General features: G+C 41.8%; 1 protein-coding gene across 2 annotated transcripts; it reads left to right on the top strand.

Annotated features, from left to right (window-relative positions):
• Nucleotides 1-18,888, top strand: GASK1B (golgi associated kinase 1B). Of its 2 annotated transcripts, none has more exons than XM_056855530.1 (5): nt 1-50; nt 655-1,943; nt 12,593-12,807; nt 16,976-17,202; nt 18,669-18,888. In XM_056855530.1, the coding sequence occupies exons 2-5, from the start codon at nt 971-973 to the stop codon at nt 18,874-18,876; spliced, it is 1,623 nt and encodes a 540-aa protein (XP_056711508.1). In that variant the 5' UTR covers nt 1-50; nt 655-970; the 3' UTR covers nt 18,877-18,888. The 2 variants fall into 2 exon arrangements, with proteins under 2 accessions (XP_056711508.1, XP_056711507.1); XM_056855529.1 differs by having other exon boundaries at nt 14-50; nt 836-1,943.
• Nucleotides 18,889-20,619: the final 1,731 nt, after the last annotated feature.

Genomic DNA, 20,619 nt, shown 5'->3' with positions numbered 1-20,619 from the left:
AGATTTATGAGAACAAGAACTGGGAGAAAGATCTGGGAGAAGCTGTGTAGGTAAGATTCTGAACACAGAGAGAGAGACGCCTCTTCTGCTGTAAAAAGTATGATGATGATGTTTGTTTATGTGTAATGTTCTATTTTTGTTCAAAAAGGCAGCAACTGAAAAAAATATTTTGGCTATGCAATGTCAGTTAGCTTCTGCATTTAGCAGCAAACATATAAATCATGGCTCAATCTATGCCTAATGTACTTATTTAACAATGTAAACATGCTTGCTTGGCTTAGCAGATTTCTGACTTGTTAGTTAATGTAATATTTTCTTATAATAACAGGAGGCAATAAACTACATGGCTTTACTGCACGCATCCCCTGTAATTAGTCTAGAAAGAGGAAAATATGTCTTCACTAAATTTCAAAATATGTCTTCTACTCATGGCTGTTTTTATATGCTTAGTTATTCTGGAACATAATTTCATTTCTAGCTATACTTAGGATTTTTTTATTGCTTCCTATTAATTTGATGTAGATAGCATGAAATACCTGGATCTTCTTTACTTTGGGCATTCATACCTTTTAAATGCAGATGTTTAGATTGTTAGAAATAGTTATGTGGATAATGACTAAAAAATGTTATTTATAATTCTCTCCCTTGTAACAGTGCGCCAGCCCAGGAGGGACTCCCAGACTTTTCAGACTGTGACTCAGTTAACTTTGTTTACACAGCCGACTCCATTCATTCTCTGAAACAAAATCACACCCTCTGTGGTGGCTGATAGGATTTTAACAGCTTGTTGGGGTAGCCTGTCAGATTCATTAGGATTCATCATTATCTTCCTTAGGGCATTCCCCTCCCCACACACACAGATGGAAAAGGAGGAGGAGAAATCTGGTATTTTAGAAAGCATGCATCATCCTTCTAGCTTGCAGCTACCAAAGTCTTTAAACTACTTTCATCATGTTGATGCACTGGAGAAATGAACTTCCTGGATTACACATGCCAAATTATAAACTGGTTTGTTTGCTCTCTGTGTACACCACGGTTGCTGCGACTCTGGAATGGCAGGTGCCCAAGGACGAGAAGGAATTTGCTATTGGGCACTGCTTTTGTGATTTACTTGGGGTTCCTCGTCAGCCAAGTAGGTCATGTTCTACCACAGCATAGAGCTGGATCACCGAAAGCTAATTCCAAGAATCTCCAAGATGCAGCCCAGACCCCTTTCCTTGAGATCCCACTGGATGGCACCCTGTCACTTTCTGATTTGCAAAGACCCCTGATGGAGACAAATGATACCTCAGCAGTGCCCAATGTGGTCTACATTACTCTGCCGTCCAAGCGCAGCAAACCTGCCAACATCCGAGGCACTGTGAAGTCCAAGCAAAGGAAGAAACATACTGTACCTTTGCCCTATGGAAATAACAATCCAACAATCTTCACTGTCCAGGAGAAGCATTTCATGCACAAGTCACCTCATGGGACTAGCAACTCCATAGGGCTGAAGAGAGCTGTAGTCCAAAACAAAGCAAGGCAACGCCAGGAAAAGGACAAAGAGAAAGAAATACCTCCAAAGGGTAAGAGATATTGGCAATCTGTGAAAATTCTAAGAGGTGAAAATGTGCAGCCTAATTCTCAGGAGAGCAATATCAGGATGTACAGCGAGAGACCACCATCTTGGCTGAGCAAAGAGGACATCTTACATATGCGTCTTCTGGCAGATTCCAAGATAGGAACTGTTCAAGAGGCACCATCTCAACATGGAACAGTTCTGATATTTGGGAGGATCTCTGCTGTGAATGGATTGACCAAAGGTGCTTCTTGCAGTCAGAGGTTCTGTGGCCTTCTTAAAGGACCTCTTGACATGAGTGAAGTGTTTGCTTTCCATCTGGATAGGATCCTGGGGCTGAATCGGACCTTGCCTGCAGTAGGCAGAAAATCAGAGTTTTTCCAAGGTAATTGATTCACAAAATGCACAGCAACTAGACTAGAGCACTTTCTGCCTTAGTAACAACCAGCAATGAATGTGGTGTAAAGACTCTATAGAGCAGAATAAAGAGTAAAAAAATCTTTAAATAAATGATTGCTAATGATTTGGTTTCCAGTGAAATTTGTCCTTTCCTGAAGGACACAGTTTCCTCATAATTTATTGACTTTCCAGGTACCCTCATGCATTGTTAGGGTAGGAAACAACCATAAGCTAATTGATTATAAGCTAAATTGTACAAAGTAAAGAGTATGGAGGATTCGTTTGGATTTTATTTCTAAATAATAAGACATTGTACAGTTATGAGAGAGAGAAATTGATTGTGTGACAGAATCTAAAAATTGACATCAGCCTAGACTTGCTTCGTCTCATCAAGGTTTTGCTCAGGTGGGTCTTTGGGGGTATTTTTTTGGTGGGCCGGAGATGGCAGTCAAGGATGTGGGCCACCACATGTTACAGCTACACATATTCCATCATTTCAGTAGAGCTTCAGTACCGTAGAGGATACATTAATAAAGTAAATGAAGATTCGGAAACAGTAAAACCTGACGGTTTGAATCATGGGCTTAAGTCTAGTAAACCTTCAAGGTGATTTGATGGGCATGTAATACAGTTAACATTTTGCTCCCTTTCCATGCTGCTAGATTTTATAAAAGTTATAAATACATAGTAATGGACTTATTTTATTGCTTTGGTCAGTTTAGAAGAGTGCCATTTGTATTTAGTCTGTATTCCTACTACCAGCAATAAGAGTTTTAAAAATTATCCTTCCAGTGCTAAAAAATAAGTGTAACTATATTATCTTGCTTTTCACCCTTATTTTTCATCGTGACTACAAAATGTCTGATATACGCTCATCTCACAACTTGCTTATATTCTGCACATTATGTAAATCCCAACACAAAATGTAAAATTAGACCGAAATAAATGCCGTTTGATATGGGCATCTAAAACATCGCTCTCACGTTAAACTGTGGTTTCAGCAGAAGCATTAGTCACAAATAGCTTGAAAAAACTGCACTGCATTTTAATGAATCGCTGTTAAAAACAGTTCACTGTTTTTCCTGGTGATTGCTTTCTAGTGGATCACGAAAGTTCATACCTACCAGAAATTTTGTGTCTTTAAGGTGTTACTGGACTCTTGCTCTTTTCTATTACATTGTACAAAATCTACTATCAGGGTATATTTTTATTAAAGACAAAGCAAAAAAAATGCAGTCTCAGCAGAATGCAGATATAATGCAGTCTCTGCTTTATCAGCTTTAAGCCTCCCTGCGGGCAGTACATATGATAGCGTCTGTAGATCTGTAAGAGTAGCAATGGGCTTCTTTCCTTGCTTCTGAGAGTATTCAGACTACCAGAAAATGGAAGACACACATTATGCATACATAATTTTAGGGACAGCTGTTGTTGCTGCAGTCAGAAGGAACCCAGCAGTTTAGTTTCAGGGATCCTGGGTGGCGGGTTCGCATACATTGCAGAATGCGGGCTTCCTGGTAAACTGCTCTAAGCCTAACCTTAGAAACATTTGCTTTCGGTTTGCATTCTCCTTTCAGAGTGTCAGGAAGAAAGAAGGAGAAATTCAGCCTTCCTCAATCTCTGTGTAAATTGGTGATGTTCCCAAGGCAAGGGACTGTTGCTAGGCGATGAGAAGGGTGGGGGGGAAGGAAAGCCAGTTTTTCATTTTTGTTATTTTTTGCTGGGATGTTTCTTAGCTACGGATGAGATCAGAATGTGGAACAGCCACAGCTTTTTCTGGAAATATTCTGAATCTGAAATGTCCAGTTTAAGCCCCTAATGATCGTAGTGACTTTGGGCATAATATGCCCTGGGAAAGCCCCAGTGAATGGGAGCTTTTGTTATCTCCGTCTTCAGTATGGCTTGTGCAGGAGCACTTCTCAACATATTGTACTCCTCTTTATTTCTGATTTGTCCATTGACACATTTAATACAAACACCTTTATGGTGAGGTAGAATGGAGCCCTGATCTGGCTAGCCCCAGGCTAGCCTGATCTCGTCAGATTTCAGAAGCCAAGCAGGCTCAGCCTTGGCTAGTATTTGGATGAGAAACCTCCAAGAAATACCAGGGTTGTAATGAGGAGACGCAGGCAATTGCACACCAACTCCAAAAATCTTTTGCTTTGAAAACCCTACTGGGTCATCATAAGTCAGCTGTAACTTGACAGCAAAAAAAGAAAAAAGAAAAAAGAAAAAAAAAGAATCGATTGCCAGAAAAGCAGTTATGTGCATTTTATGACAGTGTATAAATCTTTTTTTAAAAAAATATAGCTGCAAGAATGTTTGAGCTGCTTTAATTAGAAGAAAGACACGAAAGCTGGACTTTGGAGTTCCCCAATCCTTCTCACTACCTGCATTGTCCTTTTTTACCATGTCCTTTTAAACATATCAGTTTCAACCATATGACTATGATGTTAACACCTCCACAGGATGCTTCCATTTTATCATTCTGACTCCTGATGTGGTATAAAAAGACAAATTTCTTGCCAACACTCCACAAAATAAGCATTTGAAAGCTGCCATTCATTTTGTGGAAGCCCCTTTTCCAGAGATGTACTTAGGATCCTGATATGAAACAACTGTAGGTTGTTCTCTTCTTCCCAGTAACAGGATAATAGGCTGCTCTCTGTTGTTGCCCAAATTCATATTGTCCTTTGACCCATCTGCATTATCAGAGTGGAAACTGATCCTAGCTAGACTTGCCTTAAAACTTCGTTTGACAGTTCAAAATTCAGGCAGGCATGGGGGCAGCAAGAGACCAAAGCCTCCTGTAGTTCTGGCTGGCAAAGCAAACAAAGCTTAATTTGTAATGTCAGTGGCAAACATGCTGCTTTTGTCAGGGAGCTGACATGTGATGGTAGCTGAATGAAGGCTCTTGATCCAAAGAGGTTAAAAAAAACGAACAGAGCAGGATGCAAAAAGGAAGATAAACTTGTACAAGTGCATAGATCTGTGTTTTCTGAGGCTAGGTTGTGGGGCAAGGAAAAGTAGTGAGGAATTTAGATGTCTATATAGTGTTTACTTAGTAATGTTAGGACTAGGATTCAAAGAGCTACTTAAACCCAGAGTCCCCTTGGATGTACAGAACAAGTTGTGTGCTCTTTTGATCCTAGCCTTGTTAGGTGTAAGCAGAAGTTTGTTTTTAAGCAAATGCTACTCATCACTGCTCATATAGATGATAGGGTTGTAGGGTTACCAGGTGCCCAGTGGTGGCGGGCAAACCTCCGGCAATTCAGCCCTATAGGGTTGCCAACTGTGGGTTGGAATATTCCTGGAAATTTGGGGATGGATCCTGGGACGGTTGGTGTTTGGGGAGGGGAAGGACCTCAGCAGAGTACAATGCCATACCGTCCACCCTCCAAAGCAATAGTTTTCTCCGGGGGAACTGATCTCTGTAGTCCTGAGATCAGTTGTAATTCTGGGAGGATGTCAGGCCCTGCCGGGAGGTTAGCAACACTAATGAATGGGATTTCTAATCATGGGGAACTGAATAATCAGTGGAAAGAAGAAAGAACTGTAGAGTATGTCAATACGTACGTGTGTGAAAACACTGCCTTGACAGGCCATAGTGAAAAGCTGAATTAAAAAATAGAGAAAACAAAACGAATGGGAAAACAGACCATGTATGCTCTTTGTAAGGAGGGTTCCTCCTTACCAACAAATCAAGCAACCACTGAAGTGATACAGAGACATATTTTTCAGATAGTGTCACAAATCATGGTTGCAAAGTGACATGAATAAACCATGAGTTAAGAGTTCAGAAAGATAAGTGAGCTGAAAACAAGGGGTGGAGATGGGCAATAGTTTTATAAGAGAGCCAAAAGTGGTATGATGAAGCTTTGTTCTCTGTGGTGTACAGTTCTTTTGCCTCACACTCATTGCTAAGCAAGGAGGTTGTGGAGATTTTGAAACCAGACTATAAAAACATGCAAAACCTATGAGAAGACTGTGGGGTGAGTGCTATTGTACCACCTTTTCAAACAAGCATATGAAAATAGCCCATTGTCTTTCTCCAGCCAAGAGCCCCACAGTGCAGTGAGAAGTAGCGCTGAAGTCCTTGTGCTGTCAGAACAGTTCCATAGACGCAATTTCAATTTATAACACTAGCTAAAGGTCCAGCTCAAATGCAGAGCTGCTTTTGCTCTGAAAGGGTAGAGCTTTTGATTCTGAACCGCATTGTGTTTGTTCATTCTATGATCAGTCTTATACCAACAGAGGCTGGGAACTTGGCACAGATAAAAGAGGAAGCACTGTTGATTCCATTTACCATGTTACTCTTGCGATCTCTACAGACTGATAAGTGAAGTGAAAATAATGCCTTAAAAAAAGAAAGAAATTAAATGAGTGAGACATTGACTATGCTCTTTACAGCATATTTTAAAATTGTATCTCATCAGAATGATGACCGCTGGTCAGTGGGCAATGAGAAAATGCATTATTGCTGGTGCATTCGGATTTATTGCATACCCTTTATCAGCTCTATCAGTTTTGTTTGCAGCTTGATCTCATATTCCATTACTGGGGCACCCACTGTGGTGCCCACGCCTGCCATGGCACCCACCAACTCCCTTCCTAGCACCTGCCAAGGGTTTTCAGAAAGTGGTGGGGGCCAGGTGGGGCTGTTGCCCAGCAGGAATTCTGTTTGGCCATTAAAGATCTGCTGGGCTGTGCAGCTTGTTTACAATTTGCTTCAGCAGCAGCTGCCACCACAACACATGTTCATTTTAAAAGGCATCCTTGTTAAACAGAGGTTCTGCCTTAAATGTGGAAGAGTTGCTATTAGGACGATGCATGACTTTGCTCCCTGACATTTTGTGATTGGCTCTGTCTCTTGTGGCAACCATTTGGCAGTTGGCCCCACCTCCTGTGGCAGCCATTTCATACTTGTACCCACCACCTTGTGTCAGAACTGCAAAGATGCCTGCAAGCTCAAAAAGGTGGAGACAACACCTGTACTACTATTTGACAAAGTGACTGGAGGGCAAAGTAATATTGTGGACAATAAAAAACCTATTGGAGAGCTGTGGGTTTGTTTAGAAGGTGGTTAAAATCTACTGATCCTATCTCTTGATTATGTATGCCCTCCTAAAAAGGTAAAGGTCCCCTGTGCAAGCACCAGGTCATTCCTGACCCATGGGGTGACATCACATCCCAACATTTACGAGGAAGACTTTGTTTACGGGGTGGGTTGCCAGTGCCTTCCCCAGTCATCTTCCCTTTACCCCCAGCAAGCTGGGTACTCATTTTACCGACCTCGGAAGGATGGAAGGCTGAGTCAACCTTGAGCTGGCTCCCTGAAACCAACTTCCGTTGGGATGGAACTCAGGTCGTGAGCAGAGCTTGGACTGCAGTACTGCAGCTTACCACTCTGCACCATGGGGCTCCTACACATCTTAATATTTGCATTCATACACAAATAGAACATGAATGTTTGTTTTTCTTGTCCAAGATTCCCTCCAGATTGTGTAATGCTTTTAAAATAAGATGGGGCAGAGATAGAGAAGAGCAATTGTGTTATCTTGAGGGGTTTAAGACTGCCAGTTAAACCTGTGACCCACCAGGTATGAATTGTGACTAGTCAAGAGCTAGCTAAATCTCACAATATGTAGGGAGCTCCAGAATGATACATCCATGTGGCTGGCAGGTTTCTTTCAAATGACATTAAATTCTGCAGTAAACAGAAAGTTTGATAAGGAGATCTTAATTCATGACCTGTCTCTAACATAGACATAGTGAGGTCATAAATACACTGGGCAAGCTATCTTACTTTGTGGGCAGCTTAACTGTCTGTATCATCTTACAAGTGACAAAGAGGATTTTAACAAATATGTGCCAATGTATAGCAAAACATGGGATAGAATGATTGTCAGTATTAGACCTCCAGGTGGTAGCTGGAGATCTCCTGGGATTACAATGGCTCTCCAGGGAACTGAGATCAGTTCACCTGGAGAAAATGGCTGATTTTGAAAGTGGACCCTATGACATTATACCCCATTGAAGTCACCCCCCTCCCCAAACCCCACCTTCTTCAGGCTCCACCCCCAAAATCACTAGGTATTTCCTACCCTGGAGCTGGTAACCCTAGTCAGTATACATTCAGTGTGTGTTCTTGGGCAGCAATATCTCATCTTGAATTTCTCATAAAGTTCTCAAAGGTGAATAGGGCTCTTATGCTTTTTCAGATTCTAGAGTTTGTCGTGCAAGAATGAGAAACAAACTATATATCATACCCTTTTGTGAGTAGGTTTACCAGGTTCCCCGTCTTCTCCGGTGGGAGGTTTTTGGGGTGGAGGTTTACATCGCAAACTCATACTGGGAGTTTGAGTGATAAAAGGGCCCTTGCGATACGGCACTTCCAGGTGTAAAACGCATCGCAAGGGGCCGTTTACCGCTCAAGCTCCCAGTATGAGTTTGCGATGTGGCGCTTCCTGGTGTAAACCGGAAGTGATGTGGTGCTGCGGGCAGGTGCGCGGGCACGTTGCCCGCTGACCCTCAGCTGGTTGGCGGACAGCCAGGTGGATTGGCAGGGGTTTGTCCACCACCACCTGGCACTTGGCAATCCTATTTGTGAGATTCCTAAGGGTATCTCTGGTCAGTGATGGCTGCACAGTCTGGGCTAGATGGGCCTTTGGTTTAAATAAGAATAGAATTTAGTATAGTCCTCTGATAGATCTCTCTGAAATCACAGTTGTTTCTTTCTGGCAGTGTGGTAATGAACCAAGACATTTCTGTCTTTTACCTTCCTTAGTCTGCCCCCACATTTTCCTAGCTGATGCATTGCTTGATACCATCCATACACATGCACATGTAGGTGTTCTGAACTATTTGGAAATTATAAAATCTAGTTTTAATAAGTAGTATATTTTAATCTGATGATTGAAGGTGTACAAAGGAAGGTTGACTAGGGGAAAGGCACCATTATGGTACTTATAAAAAATCAGTTACGAGTTCTCAAGTCATTTCCCCCCGCTATCTAGCTCTGCTTATGCATCCTAATATAGAAAACTTGCGATTCTAATATTAGACATCTGGAGGATACATAAGTCTAGGCAAGGTACTAGGTTGCTATGGAGATGGGAATCATGTAAGAAAAAAAAATTGTTAGGATTTCACTGATGCTATGTTCATCTCTAAAACTAGTAGCTGTAAGACAGATGGGCATTTATTTGCTGGCTCTGCATTATCGTCTATCCTTTTTTATTTTTTAGAATAAGTCCTTTTTAAAATATACCTTGGCTTCATAGTTCCTCAGATGCTACAGAGATGATCTGAAATAGAAGATGTTCAGTAACCTCAGGACAAATGCCAGGGCCAGACCCCCATGTGATTCAGAAGTATTGCAGAACTGAACTGAATGAGACGGGGCATTGATTGGATGGATTAGCAAACATGTTTCCATGCAGAACAAGCACTTGCATGGCTGCAATAGTAGTTCTTTCTCTTCTTCCCATGCCCAGTGCATTAAAAGAGGAGCAGTTAACTGAGCTGTCTCTTCTTTTTTGCTCTAAAGCTGCTATGCAGCTGGTTGCAGAGTGCTTGCTGAGAAGAGGACAGGGAGATATTGTATTTGGGTTGACTGAGAGCTGTGAAACTATTCTGTTGGGGAAGGAAAGTGTTAAGTCCGTGTGGGGGAACACACGAGGTCAGAGACGGAGTTCCAACAGCAACCGCTTTATTAGGTGAACAGGAACAGAACTGAATTACAGTGACCCGACCCCTGCTTATATGCCCACTTGGCCGCCTGCAGCCACTCCCCCCACAACCGTGATTGTGGGGGGGGGGAATCCCAGTAGCCAATGGGAACATACAGTTCAGGAGCCTTGGGGAACTCCAAGCTGCCCAGGGTTTCCCCTGATGCAATTACAAGGACCTTCATTCCCTTGATTCAATCACACACACACATGCATACATAACAGAAAGTGAAAGGATTTCATCCATGCTACCATCCTAAGGGTGCTTTCTTAGGATTAAGACCCCTTCAATAACATGAGGCTTACTACTAATTAGACCAGTTTAGGATTGCTCCAAAAGTCTAGTTGATTACACTGTTTGACATTCTGAATGATCCATCTAGAGTCCATGCTTTGTAGGAAGAAGTTCCTAAATTAATTTCCTGGTATCTCCAGTTAAAGAAACATAGGTAGAATGTTCAGGAAGACCTTTCTCTGACTGATATCTTGCAAAGTATCTGCCAGTTATGAAAAGACAATACTAAGCTTGATGGGTCAGTTGTTTGCCTTGTGTATATTTATAAAGTTGGGGGGGTGTTTCTGCTGATCAGATTGGCTATGAAATCTGAGGTTGTGGTGGTCAGTTGTGTGTAACATGCTTTACTGTTAATTTTAGTAAACAGTTCCTTTAACTGGAGTGGGTTTTTTTGGGGGGAGGGTTTTCTCCAGGTGAACTGATCTCTATGGGCTAGAGATCAATTGTAATAGCAGGAGATCTCCAGCTAGTACCTGGAGGTTCGCAACCCTGGCCAAGAACCTTACAGTCCGGGGATGGAGCTTTGACCTGGGAGAAGCCTCACACTTCTGTTAGGGCAAGAGGTCAGAGCAAATACTTTCCAGAACTCGTCCAGGTCTCTTTAGGACTACAGTGTGATATTTTAATGCTTTTCACCTTGTTAGCTGTTTAGAAGCGAAGTTCATATATTTTAGTGGAACATATTGAAGAGAGCACTATTTGGGTTGATACATTCTTGCTGTGTCTGTTTCCTGTGAATTACAAACACTTCCTGTATTTAACCTTTGTTCCATTTTGTTCTTTCCAGATAACATGTTTTCCTATCTATTAAAAACAAGAATTCTCTCTCGCACTCTCTCATATAAACCCATGGGAGGAAGCAGAGAGGAAAGAAATCAGGAATCACTACACGAGGTTCCTCCTTTTGTCAAAGAAGAATGGATATATTTGTTGAGGCTAGGAATAAAAAAGTCACATATTTTTATTTAGATATTTACCAAGCAATCTGCTATTAGAGTTGACACTATATTGATATTCAACAGGTGCCATTTATCATGCATGAAGATACAGCAATAAGAAAAAACATCTCCCTTTGAATTTCTTCATTTTGTTCTGTATGTGAATCGTATGTGGACTGTACCACTTTAGACAGCAGGTAGGATCTCTTACTATTAGGGTTGCCAACCTCCAGGTACTACTGGAGATCTCTAACTCCATCCGATAGAGATAAGTTCACCTGAAGAAAATAGCCGCTTTGGCCATTGGACTCTATGGCATTGAAGTCCCTCCCCTCCCCAAACCCCACCCTCTTCACGCTCTGCCCTAAAAACCTCCCACTGGTGGGGAAGAGGGCCCTGGCAACCCTACTTACTATAAAGATTCCTACACACAGATTAATTGCCCCATATGGAAAGCCAGACATTTCAGAGAAATGCTAGCATCTCCTACTCCCTGACACGCCACTGTTCTAGATGCTTGTATTTTTGAGATACTCCCAACCCAACCCACCCTCTGCAATCTGAGGTAATATAGCCCAGTTCAGGGAACAGAAGGCTGTAGACAAATCTGTTTCCAGATGAAGAATAAAATGAAATTAGCAGGTTCCAGTTTTAAAACACAGGCCTTAAAATATGTTTACATGCGTGTGAACTGCACATAGCATAGGGTTGCCAGGTCCCTCTTCGCCACCAGCGGGAGGCTTTTGGTGTGGAGCCTGAGGAAGGAGGGGTTTGGGGAGGGGAGGGACTTCAATGCCATAGAGTCCAATTGCCAAAGTGGCCATTTTCTCCAGGTGAACTGATCTGTATTGGCTGGAGATCAGTTGTAATAGCAGGAGATCTCTAGCTACTACCTGGAGGTTGGCAACCCTAACATAGCATTCATGCAGCTTTGATTAACTTTTCCCTGAGATGTCTCACACAGTCTCATTATGACTTCACCTTTTGAGATTTTCAATGCAATCCTAAACAGACTTAGACCCTTCTAAATCTATTCAAATCAATGGGCTTAGAATGGTGTTCTTTTTAGGATTGCACTGTAAAACAGCCACTAACTATGCATCCTTTCTTTTCTAAGGTATCCCCTAGTTAGGAAGTCTTACATTAACAACTAAAGTAATAAAGATGAGAATATAAATCTACTTTTTTGGATTCTGGAATTCATTGCTTAATCAAACATATATGAATCAATGACTACACTCCCATAAATGAATGTTCCTTTCCTGAAATTGAATGAACTACAGCAATTTACACATGGTGATGATCTGCCAAACCCTTTTTAATCCATGTAATAAATTTTCTCTTGCAGTATGTTTCCTTTTAAAATATCGCTTTTGTAGCAAAAAAGCATGTTCTTCTCAGACATTGGAGACAATTATATGTCCAGAGTTCTTCCTTCAGTATAATGTCTTCCTTTAGATGTGGCATATGACCACATTAACCAAAGGAAGAAAAATCTTTGCTGGTTTCAGATTCTTCCTGCCACATCTTAAAAATGCCTTTTTATAAACTTATGCTGTTAAACTACAGTGATTTTAGACAATGTCTAAAAATTGGCCAAGTGTTGTAAGTCCTAAATGCATGGTTTAGGGATGCTAGTGGATTTGCTTGGTCTCTTTCTTTTTGTACACTTTAGATAATCAACCACGTCCTGTGATTCTCTGGGATTCTTCCTTGGGTCAAACAGACAATGAGACACACTCTTCCTTGAAGCTAAACTGGGGGGCCTACAAACAGCAACTAAAACAGAAGTGTTGGCAAAATCATAAAGTGTCCAAAGCAAAATGGGGATGTTCAGATGTCCATCACCATGAATGGTCCAAGATGGCTCTCCTGGATTTTCTGTTACAGGTAGGAAAACAACGGTCAGGTGGGACTGATGACCAATACATGAGATTTGTCTTAGCTAAGTTTTTTTAAATTGAGTGAATCGTGCCTGGTTATATATCCCCAGTGCATGCGGTAAGAGATGTGGAAGGGAATGTGATTGAGAATTCTATACCCAGCAGAAGTCTTTAAATTCTACATCTTTAATCTGTAGATTTAAATTCAAGTCAACAATTTTCAAAGGATTAATTCAAATATTCCATGCATGACACCAGTTTCACTGTCTGAAAAATGAATCCCACACCCCAAAATCTGATTAAGAAGCCCTGAAAATTTAATGCTGTTTCCTGAAGAGAAATGGGGGAAAACTGTTTCCCGAGTGAGCAAAACGTGTGTGAGAGTGAGAGAGAGAGAGAGGGGGAAAGAGAGAGAGAGAAATCAGTTTGATTACTACAAAATTTTGTATCATATTAGGGGAAGAATTCCACTGAGTTGAAAAATTCACATTAGAAATGAAATCAAGTTTGTCTCAAGAGTTGCTCTATTAGGACTCCTGATATAATGAAAGTAAAAGGCCTAGATTGTTTCCACTGCAGGGTTAAATAGGATTCTCCGTTGATAGCACAGAAAGAGTGTTGTGTCTTACTCCATTTTCAGCAGTTGTTTTACAGCAGTTTGGCAGCAGTTTGCAGCAGGAGCACTGTCTTTGCCATCAGTTTCTTTTTGCCCATTGGGGCATCAGTTTAGAGGGAGGCAGAACAGATAAAGACTGGTTACAAGAAAAAAGAAAAAAAACATACAAACAATGGGAAACACTTGCTACACAAAACAAAGAGGGTGCCTGGCGATATTTATTCTCAAAAGTCTTACAGTGCATTCCTGAGCGGAATGCCTGCGCCGCTGTTTGGAGGCAACGCAGTGGCGCTGCCTCCAAAGGAGGGTTTGGCTTGGCCGAAACCTCCTTGCAGTGCCAAAAATCCGTGCAACCCGCATAGAGTTGCATGGAAGATGTGGCGTATCTCGGCCTGAAAAAAAGGGGGTGTTCCCGAGGTGTAACGGCGGCCCCGCCCCCAGGCCGATGCCGTGACGCCTCAGGAATGCCTCCCAGGATGCCGTGACGCCCCAGGAATGCCTCCCGGAACACCGCTGCAGCCTTTGTCGGTGTCTGGTGTCCGGGCCTGCACGCTGGCACTGGGGCCACAAACGCCAGAGTATGCCACCCGGACAGCGGCGCTGTGGGCCCTTGTGCTGGTACAGCCCTTCACCGGCCTCCTGAGGCCTTTTGTCCTGGCCACCGGCGCGGCTTAGGAATGCGCTATTAATAATGCATTGTCAGCAATTCAGGAAGCAAGGAAGCCTCTGGAGCCATCGGAGCATTACACCCTTCTAAGCGAATTGATGTCACTGGAGTTACAGAGATGTCACTGTGCTTAGGATGGCACTGACAGAAGTTTGAAGCATTATCTCTTGACATTTCCTTTCAGGGGAGAGGGAATACCTCCCTAAAGAGGGAAAGGTTGAACACTGCCTTTAAGGTGGTTGCCATTCAGCGCTGGCTCCTCTTACTCACTTTGCAGTAAGACTGGACAAATTCTGCTGCACTCACATGAAGTCACCATTAGGGTTGCCAGCTCTAGGATGGGAAATACCTGGAGAGTTTTTAAAAGGAGCCTGAGGAGGGTGGGGTTTTGGGAGGGAAGGGACTTCAGTGTCATAGAGTCTAATTGCCAAAGCGGCCATTTTCTCCAGGTGAACTGATCTCTATCGGCTGGAGATCAGTTGTAATAGCAGGAGTTCTCCAGATAGTACCTGGGGGTTGGCAACCCTAATCACCATGGTGGCATAGATGCCAGCAATAGGCTACGAGGCTTTTGTTCTTGAACTGGGTGGTGTTCCGGAAGGTTGTGGCTGCTGTCAAGCAGATGTAGGATAGGAAAAAATGGTTAGGGAATGGTCTAAACTGCCAGTTTTAATTCTCATAGCTTTACCAGGACCGACCCATTTTTTTGAGGCTTTAAAAAGTCAAACTACACATGACTGGCACATGATGAGTAACTCATCTTTTATTTTAAAAGCACACCAGTGTTCTAGTCTCAGACAGAGAAAACAGATGACTATGATCCAGAGAGAGCAGTAAATAAATAATGACAACAAAAACCTTCATTCCTTCCAAAGGCACATACCATTGAAGGAAATTTCTATTGCTCTGCAAATTCTGTCAGTTGACTCACTGTTCCTATTTTGGTACCTGTTTCTAAAAGTCAACTTGTCTTTCATACATTGTCCCCTTTTATTCTTATACAGTTAACCCTAGTATATTTTTGTTAGAATTATGGAGACAATTGTATTGCTTTTATTATTGTTTTTAAAAAAAGAAGAAATCAGTGGGTCTCTTTATTTACATTGCATTGATAGACCATAACTGTGATAATTATAGACTAAAATAGACTGTGCTGTCTAATAATTTCCATTACTTCCATGAGTGTGTAATGCTCAGTATATAATATAAAGTCATGTGCAAATTATATGGATCCTAATCATAGCCATAGACTTACAAGAATAGCATATTGCCCTCATATTTCAGAATGGTGACATGAAATGCCGACTTAGGTTAAGTAGGTTAAATGATCTTCAGGATCTTGTTGACCTCTCTCTCACAGTCCCATAGTATAGCTCATTGCTAATGGGCAGCCTTTACAGGCTTTCCGAAGAATGGCCAATCCCACTCTGGCTCAAAATTCAGTGCAGCCAAATATGGTCAACCCAAGCCTTTCCTTGTCTGCACATAATCCTGTCCGGAGAGGTGAAATACCAAGCCCCACCTCCTTTCCCCATAGAGCAGACAGTGTTCAGCTGATGCTTTCCATCACCAAGAAAACTCCCTTCCACCAACCTGTAAGAGCCAATAAGCAGCTAAATGAGTGTGAGAAGATAAGGCTTGCTGGCTGGATAGATAAACTGAATCAGCTACATCATGATTAGATTCCTCACCATTATCCCTTACTTAAATAACAGAGAGTTACACTAACTGTGCCACGTAGCTAGGGTTGCCAACCTCCAGGAAGTGGGGGAGAAAATTAGACACCACTGTACATATATCAAGAGATTTGGAAATTAGTACAGGAGCGAAGTTACTATTAAACAAAGTGCAAAACTTTATAACAAGCTACATGCAATGACATACAATGTAGGACAATATATACAAAAGGACCTACAACAATTGTTTACAAATATTCATATTCTCAATTGTCCCAAAGCTGAGTACAAAATTTCTTATGCAGATAATAATCATATAGTATGATGGATGCCACTAGCAATGGAGGATACGTCCGTTTCAAATTCTTGACTAATTAATAATAATTCTTCAGTCCTTCAAAAAGGCATCTTGCATAAATTTTCTACACCAGGGGTAAAATTCCAATGTCAGTCCCACGTAGGATCTCCACACTGAGCTTCCTTACCCTACATGGGACTGACATTGGAATTTTACCCCTGGTGGGATATATAATGTAACCTACAATTTGAAAACTATGTAGAAAATTTATGCAAGATGCCTTTTTGAAGGACTGAAGACAGGCCAATTTAACATGACATCCAATCAACAGCGTAATTAGTCCACTCAGCATGGATGGACCAGTCACAGCTATTGATAGTTTGGCAAAGTAGGATCAACATAAAATGTAATCTAGGAAAGTGCAGGATGAAACATGATAAGCAGATCCCTTTAAAACATTACAGTGGTAAAGCCAAGCAAATTAATATGTAAGAAGTGAGATGTGAAAGATATTAGCACCTATAGTAGGGTTGCCAACCTCCAGGTACTAGCTGGAGATCTCCTGCTATTACAACTGATCTCCAGTCAATAGAGATCAGTTCCCCTGGAGAAATGGCTGCTTTGGCAATTGGACTCCATGGCATTGAAGTCCCTCCCCTCCCCAAACCCCGCCCTCCTCAGCCCCCCCCCCGCAAATCTCCTGCCAGTGGTGAAGAGGGACCTGTAGTGAATGAAAAATCCAACATCCTTGTTAAGACCTAGGAAGGGGAGATAGTATTCATCTTCTGGATTAATCTTAAAGCAGGAATTTTGTTTTAGATTATCTCTTTCAAGTTTCAGTATCATTGTGGGCTCTATTTAGGTAACCTACCTTATCTGTTTATTTATTTTATTTATACCCCACCCTTTCACTTTCAGGTCTATCACCGCTTAGACAAAAACTGCTGTGGGTTCAAACCTCACAAAGAGGATTCCTGTGTACAGAAAGGACTGCATCTGCATTGCAATGACCAGGATAGAATTGCTTTGACTCACATTATTCAGAGAAAGGAAGACCCACGGCATTTGGTCTTTATAGACAACAAAGGTTTCTTTGACAGAAGTGAAGACAATCTAGACTTCAAAATATTGTATGGCATAAAAGAGTAAGTTCTGTGATGTATCTGCAAATACATATAGGCTTCAGTAGCCTTTCCCCTGGTTCTTCACTTTAGATCTCCAGTGTCTTTTGCAGAGTTATAACTATGTATTTTAAGTAATGAAGCTTGCTGTCAAGATCATCAGCAATGGGTAAACTCAAACCACAGACATTCAAGAGCATGGGTGGAAAAGCATAAGCCTAGGCTCGTAATTAACCTGGTGGCTGTGGGCAATCTCCTGCCCCCTACTGTCAGTTCCCCATAGGGTTGCAACTGACAGGAGGGTTGGGGGTGGGGACATGGGGGGCACAATGTCAGCTGTGTTTCTATATAACTTCCTGGAAGTGACATATGGTAGCTCTAGGAATCACTGGAAATTCTATGAGCTACCCTACAGTTACCCTTCATCACTTCTGGATTTTTCCTGGAAGTAATATAGCAATGCAGCAGACATCACCCCCCCCCCCCAAATTCCCACCACTCCTCAGAGCAGCAGTGGGCAACTGGGGCTAATGTGGTTTTGGGGTGTATCAAGATGTCCAGATCACAAGATGTCATAGTCTCACTGTACACTGCATTGGTAAGGCTACAGCTCCACTTCAAAAAGGATGTGGACAGAATGGAGCGGGTGCAGAGGATGATCAGGAGCCTGGAGAATGTTCAGTCTGGAAAAGAGGATATTGAAGGGGGACATGATTGCTCTCTTTAAGCATTTGAAAGGCTGTCACTTAGAGGAGGTCAGGGAGCTGTTCCTGTTGGCAGCAGAGGATAGGATTCACAATAATGGGTATAAATTACAAGCGGAAAGGTACCCACAGGACATTTATTTTTACAGTAACAGTAGTTCAGCAGTGGAATCGGCTGCCTAGTGAGGTGGTGAGCTCCCCCTCACTGGCAGTCTTCAAGCAGAGGCTGGACAAACACTTGTCAGGGATGCTTTAGGTTGGTCCTGCATTGAGCAGGGGGTTGGACTAGATGGCCTGTATGGCCCCTTCCAACTCTATGATTCTATGATACCACTGACACTCTTCTTGTCTGAGTACAGTAAACTGAGCAGAATAGTAGGCCATTATTCCAATCTTCTGCTGCTCCCTGTGCAAAAGTGTCCCCTGAATCTTAGCATCTGGGGGTGTAGGGGGGGGACTGTCTGTGCTTCCATGAACTCAGTCTGTTTTCAGAAGCCTTGGATTGAACCCCTTCACTAATGGTGTTCCTTGCTCTGCCATTGCTTAGTTTGGATACCTTCTTGGTCCTGCTAGCCTTTTCTGTCTCCCTTTGCTTTCCCCAGTCCCGTTTTTCAGTCCTTATCTGAGATATTTTGGGAACCGATCTCAAATTACCATTCCTGCTTATGGACAAAATATTCTTCTTCTACAAAGTATTTAGCAGATATGAAAAAAGAAAGAGCTGCTGGGTGACATTTGCATCAAAAATGATATGACATTAGAACTAACATGTATATTTACTTTCAGGTTCCCCGAATCTGCAGTCTCAGTGCTGAAAAGTCAACGTTTGCGAGAGAAGCTTCTTCAGTCGCTGTTCCTTGACAGAATATTTTGGGAGAGCCAAGGAGGTCGCCAAGGGATTGAAAAACTCATTGATGTGATAGAAAGAAGGGCCAAAATTCTTCTTACTTATATTAATGCAAATGGGGCAAAAGTTCTGCCAATGAATGAGTAGAATTCAGAGAAAAAAAGACACACAAAAAAGCCTGATATAGAGCTTGCTGGTAATTTTAATTTCCATTTCTTTCATTTTCAAAGTACTATGAACAAATGGTCAAACTTAAAAATTTAAATTAGATATTCTTTAAATGTAATCTGGAACACATTGTTTCAATTGTTTTAAAAAGTTAAATGAGTGGGCAAAATTTTTGCAATTTATTTTATTTTAATTACTATAAACTTAGAGGTGCTACTAGCTTTAAAAAAGTCCAAAAAGGTTGCAACCCCCAAACTATTTATTTCAATGGGACTCTCCCATAATAAGTGGCTTTTAGTAGCGCTACAAATAATTGCTTAAAAAAATTATACAGGGATTTTTCATTATTTCCTTCCAACCACAATGACAGACCTCAAGCAATGTTCATATTTCTGTTATGTGTCTAAAACCATTCAGGCAACTAGCCATATTCATTCTTCATTTGTGCGTCTTTCATTTCAGTTCAGGTTGCATGTAAACATGCCATCCAAAGGGCTGAGCGGGGAAATGTTACATATTTGCTGCTGCTTCTTGTTTTTGGTAATGCCCACAATGTTATTTGTCTGTAGAAAATTCTATCGAAAACTAGAAGTTTCCACTATCAACTGTTTCCTCAGGTCCTACTTTTCAGGCTATGGCCTACATTATCCCTCTTCCTCCAGCTACTCTGTCTCTTGACTAGCCACCCTAGATTTCATTTTGTTCTTCCCTTTAACACATAAACCCGTTTCATTTTGTGCTCTGATTAGCCCCTTCTTGTCTCAGTTCCTTTTTCTTTTCATCAAACTCAATGCTCCATCAACTGTTTTTTTCAGGTTTCTCTTTGGCTGCATCCACATGGTGACTATTCCCTGTTTTGTTTTGCCTGGCACTGAGAATGCAGAGGCATCGACATTGGTAACAGATGTTCCCCAAGAGATTTGTCAGTTGCCATTTTCCCTGCAGCTTTTCCCTGCTGTGTCATCAGAGTATTTGAGGGCTTTTGATTATTGGTCATTGCTGTAGCACAGTGTGAAAATGGCACTGATATGGGCAGGGCTTTGGAAAAGGTGCACCTTCCTGTGCAGATGGCATGATAATGGACCGTGCATTTTCCCCAAAACTGGTTTGGGGAAAAGCATATGAAGGAGGCAAAAAGGATGATTGGAGCACAATTAGAGTATGGCATCATGTGAAAAAGAACGAAATGTTTTTGTTTGGAAGCGAAAGAGGAAAACCTCAACAGGCAATCAGCCTAGGTGTGCATCCAGGTATCATTTTAACCAACATTCAGTCAGAATGCAAAATGAAAACAGCTCAATTACTTGCCTCCCTTCCTCAATCTTTGAATGTGAAGAATCTCAGTTAAATCCAGTCAATTTGTGACATATGAAAGTAGGATCACAGGTTATCTGCAGCTAGTTTTCTTCCTGAAAGATGGGACACTAAACCTGGATTATGGTTTTGAATCCCAGGTTTTTTTTTGGGGGGGGGGGCTAACTGATTTACCCTTGTGCCTGCATGTATGTGTAACTGCACGTATAGGTAACTGAAGTTAGAAAATCCTTAGGAACTTTCTGTACATGAAGGGAAGGAAGAGCAAGGTGCATGAGCCTAGCATGTAAACCTGTGTTGGTTACAAGTGATAACCTGAATGCTGATTTTGCAGTACATGGCTTGCTTTTTACCATTTCCTAGCCTTCTTTCTTCTGTTCTCGTTTTTCTTAAGTTCCCATCTTTCCC

Source organism: Euleptes europaea, chromosome 9, assembly GCF_029931775.1.
Source record: "Euleptes europaea isolate rEulEur1 chromosome 9, rEulEur1.hap1, whole genome shotgun sequence".
NCBI classification, from domain to species: Eukaryota; Metazoa; Chordata; class Lepidosauria; order Squamata; family Sphaerodactylidae; genus Euleptes; species Euleptes europaea.
The sequence above is the reverse complement of the archived record's forward strand: the minus strand, read 5'-3'. Positions and strand labels throughout refer to the sequence as shown.

Bases quoted from the DNA above. Each gene is read 5' to 3' on its own strand.
- GASK1B (XM_056855530.1), top strand. From the start codon at position 971: ATGAACTTCCTGGATTACACATGCCAAATTATAAACTGGTTTGTTTGC. The intron at 12,808-16,975 runs GTAGGAAAACAA...TTTCACTTTCAG, and splicing joins TCCTGGATTTTCTGTTACAG to GTCTATCACCGCTTAGACAA. The intron at 17,203-18,668 runs GTAAGTTCTGTG...ATTTACTTTCAG, and splicing joins ATATTGTATGGCATAAAAGA to GTTCCCCGAATCTGCAGTCT.